Consider the following 22,930-nt stretch of genomic DNA (forward strand, 5'->3'; position numbering starts at 1 on the left):
GGAGTTTTTAGGGATCCAAATTGTGATTGCCTCTGATTTGCAAATATATACTGAGCATCTTTCTAAAGGAGATAACACAACGCTAGCATGTACCCTGAGCATCTAAGTACAGTAGTGCTGGGAAAAGGGCTTTATGAAGGGTGTGCAGGCTTTTGAGAATAAAATTGGCAGCTAGGATAAAGAGAAGCATCAAAGGACCAGAGCAGAAGAGAAGGGAACGAGGGAGAACCAGATTCCTAGAAGCAGAAAACAGAGTTCATTGCAGTTTCTGCTGTAAACCAAAGGACTGTGTTTTGAAAGTCTAGGCCTGTAGGATAGAAGAGTCAGGGAAGATGCAGGCAGACAGAACAGCAGGAAGGGGTGTTCCCTCCAAGTTTTACTTAGGGCTTTTCCAACCATGACAGTAGGGACTGTCAATGGCTTTCGATCTGATCCAAACTGTTGGAGGCAAAATTAGGTATAGTCTGTCTCAATGCTAAATAGTTCTCTCTGCAGTTTCCTTTACAGAGCAGTACCATTTAGGTTCTTTGAACCTCCATGAGAGCCAGCTTGTAGCTGACAGGTTAGGAGGGCACCACCAGAGAAAAGGAGAGAAAAGAGGAGAAATTCCTTGAAGCAAGTTGTCATTGTTGATAGAGAGGTGCCCCAACCCTTCTCAGTCTTCCACAGAGGCTGCCCTCGAACTGTGGGAGAAGCAATTTACTGGAGGCTCAGAATCAGCAAGGAGAGGCTGGGTCCTTCTGGAGGGCCTGCCCCTCTGTCCCAAGCTCTCAGGGTCTCCCCTCATCCTCTCAGAGCCACTGAAGTCTTGCCAACCTTCTTGCCATAGTTTAGGGGTAACATAGAAATGAACATGTTCTGGCCTCAAAAACTTTGAGCCAGTCTTTTTTTCCCCCAGGAAGTCACTGAGGGTGGCTCCACTTTAGAGTCAAGTAGCATGACTGGTGAAATCGTTACCTTTGAATCTCCTTACAGATGCTACCCAGTGGACAGAAAGAAGCTCAATTTTTTAAGTATCATTTTAGAACTGGGGCTTAGGCCTGACACTGTTTAGATGCTCAGGTACATGGTCATTGTTTTCAGTGGACCAAGGTTTTTATGTTGTCGTTGCAACATGTTCTATTCTCTGTATTTTTCAAAATGTCTTACCACCTCCTGGGAGCTCAAGGAGAAGCAGCTTTCCGTGTCCACCACTTGAAAGTGGGGACAATGACACCCAGTTCTCAGGGTTCCTGTGGCCGGAGCATGTCCTTGGCACATGGGAAGAGCTCAGCACATGGTGTCTGGAGTTGCTGTGGCCATGGCCACCTCTGCAGCTGCTGCAGTCACCACTGCACCATTGCTACTGCCCAGAACTCAGCAGGTGTTTTTTTTCCCTTGGTCTTTATTTAATGCAAGTCCAGTTTGACTCGGTGTCACAGGCCAGGTGGCGTGCCTTCGTTAGGTGCTGCCCAGTGCCAGTGTAAGCCCAGGGGACCTGCCTGAGCGGGGAGTGAGAGCAGGAGGCGAGCAGGAGACACAGGGGCAGTGGGGGCTTCCTGTTTGCTGAACACCTTTGGCTCCTAGAAGCATTGGACGCGTTCAGCTGCAGCTTAGAGTGTGGGCTGAGGATGATGCTGTCTTCCCAAGTCGTGTGCTTCTGTCAGCCAGGACTTCCTAGGATTTTTCTGAGAATTTCCAGATACTCTAGAACAAGTCCACAGCTTGGTCCCACCCACCGTTGGGTATCCATTGTCCTCATTTATTATGGAGGTGGAGAGTGATGTCACGATTGTTTCTTGGGATTCACAGCAGCTTAAGATTTGTTTCCAAATGGTTTTTAACTCTCAGTAGCATTGTCATCTAGGTCAGGGTGGCCTTGTCTTCTTTGGGTTCCGCGTGTGGATGGAGAACCCACTGCCTGCCCGCAGAGCTGGGCACCGGGGGCCTTTCGTAAGGCCAGGAGCACCTGGTCATCGCCACCTGGCTGTCAAAATTTAAAAGAGGTGTCTCTCCCTTTTCTCTGGCTTTCACCTAAAGGAACTAGACTGAGTTTCCAAAGAACTGGCTTAAATTCTGCAGAATTAAATTTACTAGTTTTCCTCTTTTGACCCATGCCCAGATTTGAAAACCATAGAAGTTTCATATACCTTTTGTCTCCTGAGATTGTTCCCTGGAACAGGGGCCAATGAAGAATTCTCTCACCAGACAGTGTTATTCCTTATACAAAATGTGGGTGGCTTGATGAAATTGATGGTTAAAAATTGCATTTTTCGGGAAGCAGACTTGGTGTCTGCCTACCACATGGAAGGTCCACGGTTCAAACCCCGGGCCTCCTTGACCCATGTGGAGCTGGCCCATGTGCAGTGCTGATGCGCGCAAGGAGTGCCCTGCCACGCAGGGGTGCCCCCTGCATAGGAGAGCCCCACGCACAAGGGGTGCGCCCCGTAAAGAGAGCCGCCCAGTGTAAAAGAAAGTGCAGCCTGCCCAGGAGTGGCGCCGCACACAGAGAGAGCAGACACAACGAAAAGAAACACAGATTCCCGGTGCTGCTGTTAAGGATAGAAGCAGTCACAGAAGAACACACAGCAAATGGACACAGAGAGCAGACAACGGGGGAGCGGGGAGAAATAAATAAAAAATAAATCTTTTTTTTTTTTTTTTAATTGCATTTTTCCTCTGAAACTTACAGATTTCCAGGCTGTGGAACTCAACTTCTGACTGTTCAAATTGGCTGACCAGATTTTATAGATTAGTAAATTGGATGTTAATGTAAATACTTTAAATTCATTTCAGCCTACTGGGGAATGGAATCATAAAATTAAAAGCCTCCCGGCAGCCCAGACAAGGTTTTCCTGACACCTAAGAGAGAAGCTGTTGGTGACAACAGGAGGCTAAGGAGCCTGTCCTTACACTGAAACCACGAAGGGAAGACACTTCATTTTTAGTACTTCAGACCCAGAAGGAGCAGCGCTGCTCATTTGTCAGAGCTGTTGGAGTCTTGTCTTTGCGGGGTTTTTTTGCCTTTCTGTGCTTCCTGCTCTAGCCAGTTTTAACAGTTTTCATAAATCATGATCCAGGAAAATCTCTATTTTAAGAGAATATTTTCCTGGGTCTTGATTTATGAGTGAAATCATATATTATTAGTGTGCTGCAAATCATTAATGAATTTCCTAAAACATTTCTCTTTTACCCACCAAACTTTTTTGGGGGGGGGGCGGGTACCAGGGATTGAACCAAGGACCTCATCCATGGGAAGCAAGTGCTCAGTCACTGAGCTACACCCATTCCCCCCACCAAACATTTTTAATTTTGCTCATTGGTGCAACCTGACCCTGAGTTTAAAATTAAATTTTTGGATAATTAAAAAAAAAGAAGAACTGAACATCTAAAGCACTGATTCAGAATGAAAGCTGTAAGTCTGAAGCATTGATATAAATTTTTTTTAAAAGCTGGAAGTCTAAAGCACTAATTGGTGTGGGGGAGGGGGGGAAGCCTGAAATTTAAGTTTGGATCACTCTTATTAAATTGAAATTGAAGATCAGATTCATTATATTTTTTATGACCGCCCAAAAAAAACCTGCTTGGAACTGCATTTATTAGACCCAGGTATCAGTTGTAAGTATGTGAAAACCTTGCCCGACAGCACAGCTGAGTCACTGCAGAGCCAGCCCGATGCTCCTCCTCTGGTGGTGGCCGTGATTTGTTCTGGTCAGTTTTGTGTTCTTTCAGCAGATACTTAGCAGACAGCTGCTCTGTCCTGGTTCTGTGCCAGGCCCGTGCTGGGGGTGGGGAGGCAGGAAACGGCTCTAAGCCTACTAGTTGCTGGCAGAACTTCCCTGAGGAAATTGGTCCAATGGGGACGAGGCCACAGTGTTTGGAAGTGTCGTCATGGCGTGCTGGTGGCACATTTGGCCTGGAGGCAGAGTAGAGGCTGGAGCCTAAGGAGACTTCCCTGAGAGCAAAGAAAAGGTCGTCGAAAGAATTCACCAGGGTGACTGAGCGGGCGGGCTTTCCAGGGGGTGGGGGGACTGGAAAGAAAATGCAGCTGTTTGCGCAGCTGGTACTTAGGGGCACATAAGTGGCGCCCGAGGTGTGTGCGTTGAGCCCCTGAATGTTTCTCAGGCACCTCACGACTCTGGGGGCCTGTTCGCTCCCCTTTGCAGAGGAGGAGGCCGAGGCTCATGGGCGCAGGGCTTCCCGGCCCTCGCTGTGACCCTCCAGCTGCTCTGCCGCTGTGCTGTCATCTGGACCGCGCCCTACGGGCCTGGGAGAAAGCAAAGGGGTTTCGGTATAAACAGCTTTATCTTTCAGAAATGGGGTGACCATGTAATTTACCATCCAAACTGGGACCATTCCCAAGGGTGAAAGTGGGAGCTGGTACTCATTATCCTGGGACAAAAGGCACGTGTCGAAGGAGCGCTGTGGTGGCAGGTAGAGGCTGGAGCCGGGCACGGCCCCAGGAAGAGAGGAGGCTATTGCAGACTCCACGTGGGAAGCACGAGCCCAGGGCAGGGCCGTGGAGGGGAAGGGACGGGCTGAGCAGCGGGTCGTGAGCGAGGGGGCTCCAGCGGAGCCCTGGCTCTGGCCTGCGCTACCAGGGCTTGCATTTGGCTAGGAAATCCAGGAGGGCCGGGGAATAGGTGGGCTAGAGGACATGCGCCACCACAGGAGGCGAGCCACAGTCCCTGCTCCTTCCTCCCACCTCTGGCCCCGTTGGCCCCGTCTCCTCGTCTCCTCATCCAACTCCTCCTCTCCGAGCTCCTTGGGGCTTAGTCCCAAGCCCTCGTCTCTTTCTCTTCTCCCTCTAAGTGTACTCGTCCAGCCCCGTGGCTTCACGTACCATCCATGAGTCCACAGCTCCCACAACTACCTTTCTAGGTCAGGCCTCTTAGCAACAGCCTGGGGTGTTCAGCCGTCAGCTCCACATCGCGTCTCCACTGCCGTGTCTCACGGGAGGCATCCTGTCCTTAGAGTCCGGGTTCTGTCTTCCCACCCACAAAACCTGCTTCTTTCTGTCTCTTATTTCCCCCTGGCTTTAAGGGTACCACTAGCCACTCAGTCACTGAAACAAAATCCTGGGAGGTTTTTTTTTTTTTCTTCTACTGTTTTGGAGGGGGCAGTTATCTTTTGAAATGCCCCTCTGACTTATTTTCCATTTTGAATTAATTTGATTCTCCCATCAAACCATGTCTTGACCCTGCCTTCTCTGCTCATCTGCTCTTAACCAGAGCCCCGGCTGTGGCAGTGGTCGCCGGTCCAGTTTCCCACCTTCCTTCCCCAGTCCAGCCGGCAGGGGCTCCTGTTACCTTCTGGGCCTTCCCATTGCCCAAGAATAAAACAAGCTCCAGCCTGGCCTGCGAGGCCCCTCACCATCCACCCATCTCCTCCCGCCGTCGCCCTCCCCCTCCTCGCCCTTACGCGCGCTTCCTCACCGGCGAACCCCTTGCACTTCTTCCTGCCGACCCTTCACAGGTCTGTCCCCGCCACCGTCAGCTCGTTGTTAGCCTGTGGGTGTTAAATGTCACTTCCCAAGGAGCTCTTCAACCACTGTCCCTCTCACAGCATCCTTCCTGCTTTCTTCTTCCCCTGCATTTCTCGCTAATTTAAATTATAAACATATGACCCACTGACATACATGCATTGAGCCTCTGGTCCGCCCCAAGCACCATGTCAGGTGCAAGAGCTGCAGCATCTGTGAAAGCAGGCGTGTAGGACATGATGAGGACTTGCGGGAGGCAGGCACCTTTGGGGCGTCTGAGCAGAGATGCGTGTAGAGAGTAGAGTATGGGTACCAGGTAGACAGGTGTATCTAGTTAAAGCTGTAAACTAGAAAAACCCATGGTCAAGTGATACACACCTGTGCTTACATCCTCCTTTATTCTAGAAAGGAAGGAGTGCAGGTGAGTCAGGTTTGGAGCCTTAGTGAATGCCAAGATGTCCAGGGCAGAAGTGCAGTCACCAAGAGTGACTAAGTAGCTAGAGAGGGAGATGGAGAAACGGGGAGGGGGTCCCAAAAGAAGCCATGAGTGGAGAGAGTTCTCAGAAAACTGGTGTGATGTCAGCAGTTACATGAAACAGGGTCTAGAAAAATAAGGACTGCAGGTGTTACTGTCTCAGCAGTTGGCAGGTCGTTGTTGAGACGTATTGGGCAGTGGAGGAGGCAGGGTAGAAGCCCATTAGCTGCACACAGGGAAGTGAGCGGGCGAGGACGTGGGGTGGGAGTGGAAATGGCTCTCGGAGGAGTTCGGGTGTGTGCAGCGTCAAGGCAACTTCATGGGTTTGTGGGTCAGGCAGGCGAGGGGTTGGCGCTGGTCTTTGCTGAAGGGTGGAGCCAGCAGAGGGGCGAGGCGAAGGCACAGGACAGAGCGGTGGTCTGTGAAGTAGAGGGCGGGTGGGCTCAAGCACAAGCAGGAGAACGGGCTTTGGCCTAAACCCTTGAGCCTGTGGCTTCGCTGGAGGCTGTAATCTAGTGACATGCCCGGGCTTTAAGTTAACCAGACTGCGCCCACCTTGTCCCAGCTTCCGGTTAAGACCTGTCTGGACCACAGTGGAATCCTCACTGGGTGCTGGGATCAGGTGAGCTCTTGCCCAGAAAGCCCTCCTCACAGGGCCGGGTCCCCAAGAGCTTCCTGTCGTAGAGAGTAGACGAAGGAAAGGAGGGCCGCAGGGTAGAGGAGGCCTTAATAAGGATCATTCAGCTGAGAGTCTGATTGTTTCAAAATTACTTCAGTCCTGTGTTTCATTCCTTTAATACATTTTTAAAATGAGTACATCATCTGCACCAAATGTGTGCCTGGTGCCCTGCTGGCCTGTTTCTAATCTCATCTTTGAAGGGATTTGGTCTGTGTGGATAATGTAGAGCATTAGCTGCTTTTACAAGAGGGTGATGTCTGAGAAGATTGTCCAGTGTCCACGCAGGAAGCCAGGCGTTTGTTCTTTGCGGAAGATCCCCTCCTGGCTGGTGTCGTTGCCCTTTCTTTGGAGTTACTCATGCTTCGAGGAGAGAATGCTAAACCTCTGAACTGATGTAATCTAATCTTCCAGCATTTGCTCCTGAAGCTTGAATGCCTTCTCTTACTGAAAATCTATGACTAATAAGAGATAACTTGGGCCCCTAAAACCTGAGCATATTCATTAAGTGGATTTGCTTTGTTCAGGTGAACACTTTTATGCTTATTTTGAGACCTGTCACCTTGTCAGTTGTGTATCAATAAGAGCCTGTGATCTTTCAGTTGCCAAATGACTATAATGTAACAGGCCAAAGGCTCTCGAGGCCAGTGCCTGGCCTTAGTGCAGGGGCAGCCGCCTGTGGTATGTGTAGTGGGAAGTCCCCCGAGCACTGCAGCACCTGCCGTCTCCGTGTGTGGCTTTTGGTTCCACGGCTTGTGCAGTGTCCACTCCGCTGACCGCCTTACGATATGGCACCTCCGACCATTGCCCCTGAAGCTTGTGCTGCTGCGCCCTCGCTGTCTGTCCATGCCCTGCCATGGAGCTGGGTTTGCCTCATTTCCCCTCCCGCTTCTCTGTTCCCCAGTGGACCGGATCGTGGGTCTGGATCAAGTCACCGGCATGACCGAGACCGCCTTCGGCTCCGCGTACAAAACCAAGAAGGGCATGTTCCGCACCGTCGGGCAGCTCTACAAGGAGTCGCTCACCAAGCTGATGGCCACGCTCCGCAACACCAACCCCAACTTCGTCCGCTGCATCATTCCAAACCACGAGAAGCGGGTACGGGAGGCGCAGAGCGCCGCGTTGAAAACCGACCTCTGTCGGGTGGCAGAGATGAAGCTTACAGTGCTGTCCTTTGCTTGCCAGGCTGGAAAGCTGGATCCACATCTCGTGCTAGATCAGCTGCGCTGTAACGGCGTCCTGGAGGGCATCCGCATCTGCCGCCAGGGCTTCCCCAACCGCATCGTCTTCCAGGAATTCAGACAGAGGTACCGCTGACCCTTTCCTGAGCTGAGGAGGAAAGGTTCTCCCTTATTCCCTGGATGATTCCAATTTTTGTTCTTCTAGGAAAGGAAAAATGATTATTTTTATTATTATTACCTGTATTATTAGTCCAGAATATTAAGTGCCATTATGTAGGGCTGGGGAAGGAGAGCAGGATCGAGAGGTGACTGCTAAGGGGTGTGGAGTGTTTCTTTTTGGGGTAATGAAATTGTAAATTTTTGGGGGGTGGTGAACTCACTACACTACTAATAACCATTGATCATACACTTTGTATAGATTGTGTGATTTGTGAACATATCTCAATAAAACTTAAAAAAAAATACAAGAATATTAACCGCCTACTTTCTAAGAAGACAGTGTGCTGATAACCGCTGTGGGTGCTTTAAAGACACAGTCCCTTCTTCAGGGCCCTGATCTGTTAGTTGTCTGATAAAAAATGAAAAGCCAAAAACTTACTCATTCAGACACTTCTACCTGGGATTTAAACATAATTATTTTTAAAACAGATTTTTAGTATATGAATAATATATGTTTCTTTTAGAAAAATTTGAATATGCAACAAAGTACAAAAGTAAACAAAAATCATTCAAGAATGACTCCTGAAAACACTGCAGGATATTTCTCTGCAGCTTTTTCTGTAAATATATCTGTGTATGTGTGTGCAGGTGTCGTGTATATATATACATTTCATATATATACACACACAGGGGGCTATGTGTGTATATACACTTAAAAAGTTCATTAATTAAAAAGAGTAGAGGGTAGGATAGAGTAGAATGGAAGGGTTAAGTCAAAATTAGTTATTTTTCAAGTTTACTGAGTAATTTTCTTTTAGTTAATTTGGTTTGCTTTTGTCTTCTTTCTCCTGGAAATCAGATTTCAAAGTATGACAGCATTTGTTGCATGAAATAAACAGGATTACAGATCAGGGAATGGCCCTTTATCCTTTTTCCCACCATTCCAGCTAGAATCCATTCGAGACGCTCTTCCCATCTTTGTCTTTGGCAAAGCCCCCATTGTAGCCCATTGAAGATTTTCACTTTTTTTTTTTTTTTTTTTAAGATTTATTTTTATTTATTTAATTCCCCTCCCCTCCTCCGGTTGTCTGTTTCTGTGTCTTTTTGCTGCATCTTGTTTCTTTGTCCGCTTCTGTTGTCGTCAGCGGCACGGGAAGTGTGGGCGGCGCCATTCCTCAGCAGGCTGCTCCCTCCTTCGCGCTGGGCGGCTCTCCTTATGGGTGCACTTCTTGCGCGTGGGGCTCCCCTACGCGGGGGACACCCCTGTGTGGCAGGGCACTCCTTGCACGCATCAGCGCTGCGCATGGGCCAGCTCCACACGGGTCAAGGAGGCCCGGGGCTTGAACCGCGGACCTCCCATGTGGTAGATGGATGCCCTAACCACTGGGCCAAAGTCCGTTTCCCAAGATTTTTCACTTTTGATTGACAAGAGTAGAAGGAACATAATTGTCATATAGGAAACACAGTTAATGGATGTAGCCAAGATTCTAAAGTGTACAGCTCAATGGATTTTTTATAACTGCTTTATAGAGATTAAGATATATAAATCAGTTGTTTAAACTATACACGTCAATGGTTTTCAATATATTCATAGTTTTTTAACAATTTCATCACCCCAAAAAAGAAACCCTGTACCCTTTAATTATTATTCCCAGCCTTCCACACCCATCTCCCCCAACCCTCGGCGACCACTAATCTGCTTTCTGTCTCTACAGATCTGCTTATTCTGGACATTCCGTATACGTAGAATCATATAATAGATGGCCCTTTGTTTCTGGCTTCTTTCACTTAGCATGTTTTCAAAGTCTGTCCATGTTGTGGCACGTATCAGTGCTCCATTCCTTTTTATTGCAGTGCAATATTCTGTTGTATGGCTATACCACATTTTAATTACCCATTGATCAGTTAATGAATTGTTTTTTAGCTACTATGAATACTGGTGCTATGAACATTAGTGTACAAGTTTTTTGTGTTTGTCTGACTGTTTTTTTGAGGTACAGGGAACCAGGGATTGAAACCAGGACCCTGTTTGTGGGAAGCCGACACTCAACCATTGAGCCACGTTGGCTTCCCTGAGTTGATTTTTTTTCGTTTGTTTTGTTTTGTTGTTTGCTTTTTTGTTTTTTCAGGAGGCATTTGGAACCAAACCCAGGAACCTCCCATGTGGAAGGCAGGCACTCAACTGCTTGAGCCACATCTGCTCCCTACAAGTTTTTGTTTGAGCTCCTGTTTTCAGTTCTAGGAGTTGACTTGGTAGTTCAATCATAAGTCAAAGTTTAACCTTTTGAGATACTGCCAGACTATTGTCCAAAGCAGCTGCACCATTTTACATTCCCACCAGCAACGCTCAAGATTCCCATTTTTCCACATCCTTGTCAACACTTGATATTATCTGTCTTTTTGATTCTAGTCATTCTAGTAGGTGTGAATTGGTATCTTGTGGTTTTGATTTGTATTTCAGTAAGGGCTAATGAGGTTGTACATCTTTTCATGTGCTTATTGTCCATTTGTATATCTTCTTTGGAGGATGTCTTTTCAGATCCTTTGCCCATTTTTAAATTGGATTGTCTTTTCTTTATTGAGTTGTATGTAATAGTTCTTTATATATTCCAAATACAAATCCCTTATCAGATACCTGATTTGCAAAATTTTCTCCCACTCTGTGGTTTATCTTTTCATTTTCTTGATGGTGGCCTTTGAAGTGTTTAGTTTTTATAATGTCCAGTTGATCTGTTTCTTCTTCACTACTGTCCTTTTCGTGTCTCATCTAAAACTCAGCGCAGTGTTCTGCACGGGCACACCCAGGGAGCCGCTACCCAGTTAGACTGAGAACGTTTCCAGACAGGCCTTCATCTCAAAACCCACCTTTACAAGGAAGCCAGACTATAGGCCGAAATCTTTCACGAACGGGAATGCAGAAACCTAGATAATAAAATTCATCGCAGTGACAGAAGAGTGGAGGAAAACCGTATATGATCCACTCAATAGATGCAAATTTCTAGAAAAGATTTACTGGATGTTTTTCTTACAGATATGAAATCCTAACTCCAAATGCTATTCCTAAAGGTTTTATGGATGGCAAACAAGCTTGTGAACGAATGGTAAGCTTTTCTTGATTTTTCTGTTTTGTGAACTACAAATACACTCTTTCCTATAGCAGAAAAATAAATGGACTCTTTCTCTCTTAGATCCGCGCGTTAGAATTGGACCCTAACTTGTACAGGATTGGACAAAGCAAGATATTTTTCAGAGCTGGAGTTCTGGCACACTTAGAAGAAGAAAGAGATTTAAAAATTACCGATATCATTATCTTCTTCCAGGCTGTTTGCAGAGGTTACCTCGCCAGAAAGTAAGTGGGTAATCATGAATTTAAAAATACTTGCTGAGCGTGTGGCGTGGGCTGAGCACTGTGTTTTGTGCAAGGGATGCAAGAGTGTGTAAGACGTGTGAGTAAGGTCCCTGTCCTTGTGCAACTGGATTCCTGTGGAAGAGATAGGTAAAAAATAAACATTCAAAATCATGTTCTAATAAGGAAACAAATAAGAGGCCAACACAGAAAATGAAGGGGCTGGGGACCCTGCTTCAGCCTGGCTCCTTGGGACAGGCTTCAACCTCCAGGATCAGAAGGCCCTGGTCCATGACTCGGGGAAGGCCGCACAGGCAAGGGGCCCTCGCTGTGATGCTGAGATGGCTTCATACCATCTGGGAAGCTGACACCATCCGTGGGGCTGGGGCCTGTTGACTGGGGCAGCCACTGGGCATGAGGCTTGAGAAGCAGGCGCTTGGCAGGTGTTAAAGTTCCGTGGGGCGACCTGTGTTTCATGGCCACCTGGCTGCCATGTGCACAGTAGGCTGCAAGCGCGGCAGGGGTGGAATGGGGCTCGTCACTCGGGAAGCTGCTGTGGTGATTCAGATGGAAGGTGACGGTGCCCGGGCCACAGAAGGGAGTGGAAGAGATGGAAGGAGAGTTTGGGTTTCAGATAGAATCAAAAGAACTTCTAAATGTTTAGGGTCCTAGGGGGTAATGCTGGGGGTTTTTTTGTTTGTTTGTTTTTAAAGATTTATTTATTTATTTACTTCTCTCCCTTCCCCACTCACCCCGGTTGTCTGTTCTCTGTGCCTATTTGCTGTGTGTTCTTCTTTGTCTGCTTCTGTTGTTGCGAGCGGCACAGGAATCTATGTTTCTTTTTGTTGCGTCATCTTGCTGTGTCAGCTCTCCATGTGTGTGGGTCCATTCTTGGGTGGGCTACACTTTCTTTTGCGCTGGGCGGCTCTCCTTACGGGGCACACTCCTTGTGTGTGGGGCTCCCCTACGCGGGGGACACCCCTGTGTGGCACGGCACTCCTTGCGTGCATCAGCACTGCGCATGGGCCAGCTCCACACAGGTCAAGGAGGCCCGGGGTTTGAACCGCGGACCTCCCATGTGGTAGGCAGACACCCTAACCACTGGGCCAAGTGCCACCCTGCTGGGGTTTTCTTTACTCCTTCCTAAGAAGGCTTTGACTTTGGGAGCAAGAGAAGTGGAAACAGGTAACTAGTTTGCCATGCAGACAGTTTGACAAAGAGCATGTGAATGACTGGGTGGAGGTTTATATGTTAATGCTTAGAGCATGTTTCGATAATAAAGTGAACATGATAATATCAAGTGCCGTATCCTCACTGTATCCACTGGACTCCAGCATGCCTGGAATGACATAGGGAGTGGGCTTGGGCACGTGCCTTCCCAACCGCTCAGAGTTCACGAAGAGTTTTACGACTACCAGGAACACACACCAACTGTCAGAAGTTCATGAAATAGGTCCTGGGTTCGGTTCCCAGTGCCTCCTAAAGAAGATGAGCAAGACAGCGAGCTGATGTGACGGACTAGCGTGGGAAGCTGGCGCGACAAGATAGCACAACAAGGAAACACAATGAGACACAACAAGCAGAGAGCAGAGGGGACTCAAGAGATTGGGTGACTTCCTACCACATGGTGGTACCTGATTTGGTTCCTAGTGCCTCCTAAAAAGAAGATGAGCACACAGCGAACAGAAAGCAGACAGTGAGCGCAAACAAGGGCAGGGGGAGTACATCTTTTTAAAAAGTCCATGAAATGAAGTATACAAATTGTGAAAGTTGTGTGCACATTTTTCATTGACATCTAAACCTTGCAAAATTTTCTTCAAGATAGAAAATCAAAAAAGATAAATAAGGAAGGCAGAGATAGCTCAGTCTCTCGGGCGCCTCCCTCCCACATGGGAGGTCCTGGGTTTGGTTCCCGGTACCTCCTAAAGTTAGAAGAAATAGACAACAAGCAAAAAAACAATGAGCAAGCAGATGAGGGAACCATTTCGGTGGGGGATGGGGGCACAAAAACAACATATGACACACTATCTCATCTTAAAGACTTAAAAGTGGCACCTTTGTAAACTCCTGTGCAAGCCAGCATAGCTGACATTTAAGGCCCTTTCCCCTAAAAATTTCAGTCACTATATATAGAGAGAGAGCATAAGGTGGGGCTTAAAATTAGGATGTATTAATAAAAGAAGATAACCTATTGAAAAGAACCAGATTTTAATGTGGAAGAAAGCAGAGTAGTGACTAGAAGAGTAGTCAAAAAGATTATATCTCTGTGGACATCCATGAACTTGAGGCTGAAGTGCCCTGGAGGATACTGGGTAAAACAGCAAAAGACGGGACAATCAAGTGATTTTGAACACTTCTACCTTCTGGCTACATGAAGACAGGATAATGTACTTAAGAGACGGGACCCAGGGCCACCCAGTGCAAACATCCAGGGCGGCACCTGACACATAGTAGGTCGACTCTTATGGAGAAGGGTGTGCCAGCTGCCTCGTCCAGCTGAAACAAGGTGCCTGGCACACTCCTGCCTTATCAGGATGAAAGCTTTGTCTCCCCCACAGGGTCAGGGAAGCGACTAGGGCAGTGGTTTTTAATAAGAAGATTGGGTGCATTTGCAAAGCATTCCTGAAGGAGACTGCAAGAATCTATAATGTCAAAAAGCATTTTTCAAGTGGGTGGTTTTAAAGTAGAAACTATAGAAATCCTGGCTTGACCAGACCTTGGCTGGGAGGAAAACTTTAGAAGGTAGAAGGCTTCTTAGGGGGCAAGAAAGCCAGCTATGAAGTAGTGAACTCAGGGAAAACTGAGCAGCCGGGGTTCGGAATTCCTGTGAGCAAAAGTGACTGTCTAGGAAGCAAAAGGTGAAAGACAAGCACATGTACGCACAAACCAGAACTTTGGCAAGACACTCCCACATGCATCCTGATGCCGGTGTTTGCTGGAGTAAATGAATCATTCTAAGGTTTGCTTTACTTATTTTCTATCTCCTTCAATTGTTTCTCCTTCCCAGGAGAATCCTGTAGCTACTCCTGCGAACAGTTAGAAGAAGGTCTTGGTTGAAAGGGTGAGAGACCTCTAGAAGGGCTGCGTTGTTGATTCATTCATTCGGCAAACATACTTTGAGGAGGCCGGAGGATGTCGGTCACTCGAGTGTGCTGAGACCACAAAAACAATGGAGCCACAACCCTGGCTCCTGAGGAGCTTGGAGGTCTGGCCGGGAAGGTAGCCCTGTAAGCAGAGGGCTGCAGCAGAGCCTGCGTGCTGGAATGGGCTGGATACGATTCAGGGCACTGGTGCTCGCGGCCAGGGGATGAGGCCGTTCAAGCAGTGGGTGGCAAAGCCTAAGGAGAAAGTCCGAGGCCGCCGTGGATATCTAAGATGCAGCCTCCCTACTCGGGGTAGAAGCCAGGTTGCTGGCCACGAGGGCTGGGCGGTGGGGAAGTTGGCCCCTGAGAGTCTTCTAGTGAATGGGAAGAGATCACAATATATCAGAAGGGACAGCAGGGTGGTGAGCTGTGGCCTTGGAGGTTGTTTGGGGCAGAAGAGGGATAGGGGTTTCAGAAAGAGGGTGAGCAACTAAAAATACCAGGGTAAAGGTCCATAGCAAGTGGGTGCTGGAGGCAGCACAGTGTGGGGGAAGCCTCTGCAGTTACACAGGCGACCTTGCATCCTAGGGGACGTCTCAGGACCTCTCCGAGCGGCCACCTGTAAAATGCGTCCGTCCCAGCTGCAGGATGCTGTGCTGTATTGTGGCCGCGTGGAGGGAAGGGAGGAGGAAGAGCACCTGAGAAAGGGGGACCAGCGCGGCTTAGAAGAAGAAGAGAGCAGCCAGCTAGTAAAGGGCCCTTCTGTCCAGCTCGTTCACACTGGGCTCAGGAGGAGATGGCAGAAGGGGCATTTTGGGGGCGGCATCCGTGAGGGCAGTGCAGGGCAGCCGGTGAGAGGTGCGTGAGGTGGCTAAGCAGGGCTTGACTGCTGTCCACATTCCCTGCCCTAGCCAAGTAACATCTGCTTTAGAAACGCTTAAAACACGTCTTTACAGAGTAAGTTTTTCTTCCCATTGTCCAGGGCCTTTGCCAAGAAGCAGCAGCAGCTCAGCGCCTTGAAGGTCTTGCAGCGGAACTGCGCCGCCTACCTGAAGCTGCGGCACTGGCAGTGGTGGCGCGTCTTCACCAAGGTGGGCTCCCGTTGCTTACTCGTAAATGCCTCTAGATCGCAGCCCTCGGGCGGCGGAAGCCCACTGGAGAGAGAAGGGATGATAAACGTTCACTTCCTCATAGGTGAAGCCTCTCTTACAAGTTACCCGCCAAGAGGAAGAACTTCAGGCCAAAGATGAGGAGCTGCTGAAGGTGAAGGAGAAGCAGACAAAGGTGGAAGGGGAGCTTGAGGAGATGGAGAGGAAGCATCAGCAGGTGTGCGCATGGGCTTGTGACTTCACCCGCGCCCTGGGTCGTGTGTTTACAAGGAGATGGCTGTCGGAGAGGCCTCTTCGTTAATTTTAGCCCCTACGCTCAGGAGGGAGTAGGGAACAGTACGTCATGCCGGGCGCTCTGCTCACATAACAAGACCACCCTTCCCGTGCCCATTTTGCCAAAGTCATTCTGAGGGCAAGTGGGAAACAGGATGAGATGGCTGCGTGCAGGCCTCCACCTGCTCTGTTCTGTCCTCAGTGGCCCTTTCTCCGGCAGTTACTCTGCATTGACAGAGCAGAGGCCCAGGAACTGTCTAGGTGATGGTAACGTTCAAGGCCAAAAATATAAAAATATCACTCGATCCCAGTCAGGCTTTAGTATGCACTGTGAACTTCAAGGCATTTGAATATTTTCCCTCCTATTTTTCTGTCCCTGTGGAACTTAGAGTTCTTAAAATAGGATGAATTTAATACATATTATTCAAGATGACAGAATAGCCCAAAAAAAGTTTTCATCTAGCTTCTCTCATTATAGCTAAAAACATTTGAAAGTTTTTCCAGGATGTATCTCTCTAATTTCCAGTTCTTGGTGGCATGTGTGGACTGTTGGCGTCGTGGTGCATGATCCCTGTGATAACTGGATGCTTTCTTGTGGTTGCAGCTACTAGAGGAAAAGAACATCCTTGCCGAGCAGCTTCAAGCAGAGACAGAGCTCTTTGCTGAAGCAGAGGAAATGAGAGCAAGACTTGCTGCCAAAAAGCAGGAACTGGAAGAGATTCTACATGATTTGGAGTCTAGGGTTGAAGAAGAAGAAGAAAGAAATCAAATCCTCCAAAATGAAAAGAAAAAAATGCAAGCACATATTCAGGTATCTATGATATATTTTGTTTAGGATTATAGTTTGAGTTTTCCCAGAGGATCTATTGAAGGAATTGAAGCTCTGTGTTTGGATTCTTGTGTCTCTGGAGGAGCTAAAGGAGTTTCAGTTATAAATACTTAGAAATATGTGCCGTAGAAAGATGGTGCTCCTTGGAAACACACAGAGAATTGATTTTCTTTGAACACAGATTTATTACTTTGAACAGGGATCTTTTTTTACTTTCTGTTGTGGCACCTTAAAATATGCAGAGGTGTTAAAAGTCAGAAGCCTTCCCACAACTGTAGCATTCTGTGAGGACTTAGCTCATTCTTTATATTGTCCTGAGCAGCTCTCCTGCTCACTCCCTTCAGGAGATTGGCTTCTGCTGAGTGTCTGGGTCATAAGAAATGCAGTGCTCAGCGCTGTCGAGGAGGTGGCCAAGAATCAGAACACAACCTCCGCTCTCCCCGGGCACTTGCTTTCATATTGATAGAAGCTGTACCCACACGAAGCACGACTTTATGTGGCTGGGTAGTTAACTTTGCCTTCACCCTAAGTGACACCCACCTCTTTTCTCCCATCACCACCTATGTTCTGGGTACAACCCTTGCTTCATGGGTGCAGCATCAAACTTACTTTTTCCCATGTCTCTTCTTTAATGTTTTTCTCACCCTTGCAAAGTATAGGCAATTCAGATGTTTGTCAAAACCACCAAAGATGACATGACTTACTTAGCAGACAACAGATACCTTAAATCTTCCTAGCATTTGCTGTTCTCCTCTTCAATGCACACAGCTTTCAACTCTCCCATAGTAGGTTAGCAGACTATCCCAAAAGCCTTAAAAAAGGGGGAACACATGTGGCTCAGTGGTTGAGTGCCTGTTTCCCATGTACAAGGTCCCAGGTTCAATTGCCGGTAACCTCCTTTAAAAAAAAAAAAAGTCCAAAAGCCTTAAAAAGTTAATTCAGCAGTTCTCATTCTAGGGCTGTATTCTGTAGATAAGTCAGTGGAAGCCACCTAAGTATCTAGCAATACAGGATTGTTAAACCATGGAAATGCATACAACTATTATCAATTCTTAAATGTTACTTTGATGGCGGTTCACAATGAACTAACTAAAATAGTTGTGAAAGTGTGTATGCCAGAAGATCAACTTGAACCTCTAGAAGGGAGGTCACCGACAACACTAAGTGACCCCTGGTGCTACTGTGAGTGGTTTTGATTTTCTTTTCTCTTTGTTCAACAGCATTTGCTCATTTCTTTAATATTTTACTCATGGAGTTCCTCCCAACTCATTGTTATACGCACCAAATTTTAACAGCTTCTCACAAATGCTTGCATGTCTCTAATCTTATTTAGAAAAAAACAGGCCCTTATAGGAGCAGAGTTTGTTTTGCTTTTTTTATCTTTACACTCTTTTGCCACACTCTCAAACTTTAAATCCTTTGTACTGTCAGCTTGATTTATTACCTCCCTTTGTGACACAGTAAATTCACTCAAATACATTCTAAAAATATTTGTGGCATTATTAGATTATTATTATTTTAAAAGTATTGATTTTCGTTCTGTAAATTCCATGGCCTTTGGGAAAACCCAACCTTGTTTGGTCTTATCTCTTATTTTTTTATCTTTTGGTTTTTTTTGTTTGTTTTTTTGTGGAGTTTTTATTTGTTTGTTTGGTGGTGGTTTTTTGCCTATGGGACTTTTGGAGGATTTCTGATCTGCCTTCTTGTCAGCCAAGACTTCTAGACTTATTTTTGGTGAGGTTTGGCTTCTATGCTTAATTTCCTGATTACAGTATTAATAACTGATTATTAGAGAAAACCTAGAAAATATAAAATAGCATTTATACTCTCCTCCCACCTGTCATCCCCATCTCCTCTGCTTCTTTCTTGCACATTGTTCTAAACAGACCTATAGGATCTATTTACTAATTGAAATGTCACCTCAGGTGTGTACAGGGAAGCCATCAGCAAAACCTAGGCTGTGGGGATGGTAGGAAACAGGAGCTTGTTTGTTAAGTAAATGACAAGAGGGAGGGAGAGAGCAAGGAGGGTATGAGTGAGGAAAACAAAATATGGGGGAACCTAGACATGAAAGGAGTCTCAAAAGACTTAGCAGGCAGTGTGTGGACCTTGTTGGGTTCTGAGTTAAACAGGTGTGGTTTTTTAAATGGTCTTTATCTTTTAAAGGTATAAGGCTTGGAGGTTTTACTGGTGGACTATAGATTGTCTGGAATTTACTCTACATAATCCAGGGTTGGGGAGCAAATATAGCTCAAGTGGTTGAGCACCTGCTTCCCATGTACAGGGTCCCAAGTTCAATCCCTGGTACCTCCTAAAAACAAACAAACAACAAAACCAACTCTTACTGGGGAGCAGATGTGGCTCCGTGGTTGAGCGCCTGCTTCCCACGTGCAAGGTCCTGGATTCAGTCCCTGGTACCTCCTAAAAAAGGAAAAGAGAAATAATAATCTAGGAGGGGAGGGAGAGACAGGCCGTGAGCTGATGCTTCAGGTTGGGGTGATGGGTCTGGGTGGGCTCTGGGTGGGGCTCAGTGTGTTACTCTGTATATTTACAAATTTGTTTGAAGTTTTTTCACAACAAAAAGTTTGTCTTTCACAAGGGTTTCATGCTAAAGTCAACCATAACTAAATTATTTAGCCCAAGTTACCTTGAAAGTTTCTTAAACTCACCATAAAATTGATTTTTGTATACCACCCTCTTCAATAATATTTATCTGTTCTTGTCACATTCAGCACTGTAGAGCATGAACTAAAGATGACCTTGTTCTAGTAAGAACTACGTTGAAACGCTGGAATCCCACCCACCTTGGGGATGCACTTGTGTTGTCAAAGGCACACCTGGCCTGAGACAACCCGTTTCTCACTGACCTATGTACCATTTAAATATTCTTTTTATACTCTCTCTCTCTCCTCTTTTGACCAAGCATTTATAGTTGAATTCAAATAAATGTGTTTGTTGTAGCTCTATTATATTATTCATATTTCCATAGGTCCATTGTTATTCCAAAAGAAGACATTTAATTATTGTGATTATATTTTACAATTGTACCAGAATTTAACTACTAAGACTTTTTTGTAGTTCCTCAATATGACATTTCTGTGTAAATCACATCGGTGATTATTTCCAGAAATCGTTGGTTTGAAAGATGGGCTCATTTCCAGAGCCCGCTGCCTGTGCCGTGGTGGCTTCCGGAAGGGTTGGCCCAGTTTGTGCCTAACCCCATGGTGGGTAAAAATGTCCGTTTCACATAACTGCAGTTCATACTTTTTAAAATACCCTTTTCATTTTGAAAATCAAAAATAAGCACCCCGTTTAGATTTGGACCCCTCTGGTTCTTAACGTGTGGTTGCCTTTTGTGGAGAAAGTGGGGGTGACCGGCTGGCTCTTCTCCAGGACCTGGAGGAACAGCTGGACGAGGAGGAGGGCGCGCGGCAGAAGCTGCAGCTGGAGAAGGTCACGGCCGAGGCGAAAATCAAGAAAATGGAAGAGGAGATTTTGCTTCTCGAGGACCAAAATTCCAAGTTTATCAAGGTAAGACAGCAGTAACATAGACCCCGATTTTAAAATATGGGAAACTAAAGTAGTATTCCAACAGAAAACTTTCAAGAGGATTTCGGGTTCATTTAAATTGTTTTTCCCTTAAGTCTCTACCTGTATAGCTTTCTAAAGACAAAGAAACTTTAATTTTTAAAATCCACCAACTCTCCTTATAACCTTATAAACTGAATTTGCGTATTTTGGGTACAAGCGTCTTTCTGTCAGCTCTGATGTGTAACTGAACATCAGGCAGGTGTTGCCAGGGTCTAGGAGGAAGTACCCAAAGGACCGAGCATCACTGCCTTTTACCAATGTTACTCTTTTTCTCTCCAGTCAGCAAAATGACTTTTATAAGTAATACCAAACCAAACTTTATTTTGAATTTCTTTTCTGAAGCAGTCAGTTTTTTTCTATTCAGGAAAAGAAACTCATGGAAGATCGCATAGCTGAGTGTTCCTCTCAGCTGGCTGAAGAGGAAGAAAAGGCAAAAAACTTAGCCAAAATCAGGAATAAGCAAGAAGTGATGATCTCGGATTTAGAAGGTTAGTGTTTGGGACCAGAAACACTTAGAATTGGGATATGCAACTGTGAATCAGAACATGCAATAACGGCAAAAGTCCATGGTGATTCCTGCTTATAAGGGCCTTCAGTTTGGGTTCAGTTATTTAAAATAGGTCTGTAAGAAGTGATTTTTTTAAACCCTTAGTCACTTAAAATTTATGATGAAATAGCATTAAAATGCCTTTTTTTTTTTTTAAGCTTTATTTATTTATTTATTTCTGTCCCCTTCCCCCTTCCCCCCACCCTGGTTGTCTGTTCTCTGTGTGTCTATTTGCTGTGTCTTCTTTGTCTGCTTCTGTTATTGTCAGCAGCACAGGAATCTGTGTTTCTTTTTTTTGCTTCATCTTCTTGTGTCAGTTCTCCATGTGTGCGGCGCCATTCCTGGGCAGGTTACACTTTCTTTCGCACTGGGCAGCTCTCCTTATGGGGCGCACTGCTAGCACATGGGGCTCCCCTATGCGGGGGACACCCCTGCGTGGCAGGGCACTCCTTGCACGCATCAGCACTGCGCATGGGCCAGCTCCACACGGGTCAAGGAGGCCCGGGGTTTGAACCTCGGACCTCCCATGTGGTAGCCTGACGCCCTATCCACTGGGCCAAGTCCGCCACCTAAAATGCCTTTTAAACTTTTAATTTTTTTAAGTTTGTCCAGTGGATAAAAATACTTGGACATCATTGGGATCTAAATTAAGTTTTGAGTTGTATAGGCCATTGGACTTTCTGTGTGTTTAATCTCAAAACCACATCACAGTGCAGAGGTTTCACTTCACACAGGGACTAGCTACTGAAATCAAAATGAACAGGGACAGAGAAGAAGCTGCCGGAGGGTACCAGTGTCTCACTCCAAGGGCAAAGTGATGTTAAGAAACCTTAGGATTTTGCAAGATGAATCATTGCCTGCTGCAAAAGAAATAAGAAAAGAGGGTGGCTTTTGTTAGCCATTCCTTGGACTAACAGTGAGAGACAGGTATCATCGCTAGAGGAGAGGATGGCTCTTAACTCCTTGGTGTCATAAAGCTCCAAAAAGTCATCTTAAGGGGGCATTTTCAAGGCTTTTTTTTTTTTTTTTTTTTTTTTGAGGTACCGGCATTGGAGATTGAACCCAGGACCTTGTATGTGGGAAGCCAACGCTCAACCGCTGAGCTATACCAGCTCCCCTGAGTTGACCTTTTCATTTGTTTGCTTGTTTGTTTTTGTTTTTAGGAGGTACCAGGGATCGAACCCAGGACCTTGTATATGGGAAACCTGTGCTCAACCACTTGAGCTACAACTGCTCCCTTAAAGCATTTACTTTTTTTTTGCAGAGAAAGTTTCACTTTTGTTTATTATTTGGTTTTAATTTTCATTACAGACAATACAGGGAAAGCCAGTAGGAAGTTTTTCAAGCAATTTTGACCATTTTCTTCTGCTAAGGAAGTACCCACAGAGCAGGGGAGTCTGTTCTGGTCTCATCTCCAGCAGAAACCATCACGGTGCCATGAGGAAAGCAGTTGAGCCATGTTCTTGAGAGTGGATCACTAGAGTTAATCAAGAAATCACTACAGAATTTTAGTGGGGAGGTTGGGAAAGACAAACAGTGCTTGCCACCCTTTCCCTCCCTGCTTGAGAACTACAGTTCTTAATTCAAAATGGGGATTCTCTTTGAAGGAGAAGGAGGCATCAGGCAGTTCTAAACACTGCCCTTGACCCCTTTTGAGCCATTTTCAAAACGTGGGCACAGCAGTCGGCTTGACACGGGAGGGTCAAAACCACTTTGGCTCTGCGTTGTGTGGTCTTGCTGTCCATGAAAGGACATCCTTCGAGTCTGCCCAATTTCTTCCTTAAATTATCACCTTCACAATAATGCATCCTCTACTTACCCCTCCAGTTTTCTTTTAATTGAGTTTCAAGTGACTGCACATCTGACACGTTATTAAGGCAATGGTATACTTTTAAATAAAATTACTTATTTTAAACTTGAATCAGTTAAAATTTGGAGTGTATTCCTATGTTGTGTCGTTTACTGTGTTGAAGAGCTTCTATGTCTTGTCTTAAAGAACGATTAAAGAAGGAGGAAAAGACTCGTCAAGAACTGGAAAAGGCCAAAAGAAAACTTGATGGTGAAACTACTGATCTGCAGGACCAAATCGCTGAGCTGCAGGCACAGATTGACGAGCTCAAGATCCAGCTGGCCAAGAAGGAGGAGGAGCTGCAGGGCGCCCTGGCCAGGTCTGCAGTGACCACACAGCTTCCACACTGAA

At 46.3% G+C, this 22,930-nt stretch overlaps 1 protein-coding gene across 7 annotated transcripts in view; it reads left to right on the forward strand.

Annotated features, from left to right (window-relative positions):
- Positions 1 to 22,930, forward strand: part of MYH10 (myosin heavy chain 10) — a 153,824-nt gene that overhangs the window by 99,434 nt on the left and 31,460 nt on the right. For all 7 annotated transcript variants that reach the window (XM_058283502.2, XM_058283501.1, XM_058283500.2 and 4 more), the window contains 10 exons: positions 7,517 to 7,710; positions 7,798 to 7,919; positions 10,984 to 11,053; positions 11,141 to 11,301; positions 15,364 to 15,472; positions 15,576 to 15,707; positions 16,368 to 16,574; positions 19,986 to 20,123; positions 20,548 to 20,671; positions 22,727 to 22,898. In XM_058283502.2, the coding sequence (XP_058139485.1) occupies positions 7,517 to 7,710; positions 7,798 to 7,919; positions 10,984 to 11,053; positions 11,141 to 11,301; positions 15,364 to 15,472; positions 15,576 to 15,707; positions 16,368 to 16,574; positions 19,986 to 20,123; positions 20,548 to 20,671; positions 22,727 to 22,898 (1,429 nt within the window). The remainder of the gene's footprint in view (positions 1 to 7,516; positions 7,711 to 7,797; positions 7,920 to 10,983; positions 11,054 to 11,140; positions 11,302 to 15,363; positions 15,473 to 15,575; positions 15,708 to 16,367; positions 16,575 to 19,985; positions 20,124 to 20,547; positions 20,672 to 22,726; positions 22,899 to 22,930) is intronic.

This window comes from Dasypus novemcinctus, chromosome 21 (genome assembly GCF_030445035.2).
Source record: "Dasypus novemcinctus isolate mDasNov1 chromosome 21, mDasNov1.1.hap2, whole genome shotgun sequence".
Taxonomy (NCBI): domain Eukaryota; kingdom Metazoa; phylum Chordata; class Mammalia; order Cingulata; family Dasypodidae; genus Dasypus; species Dasypus novemcinctus.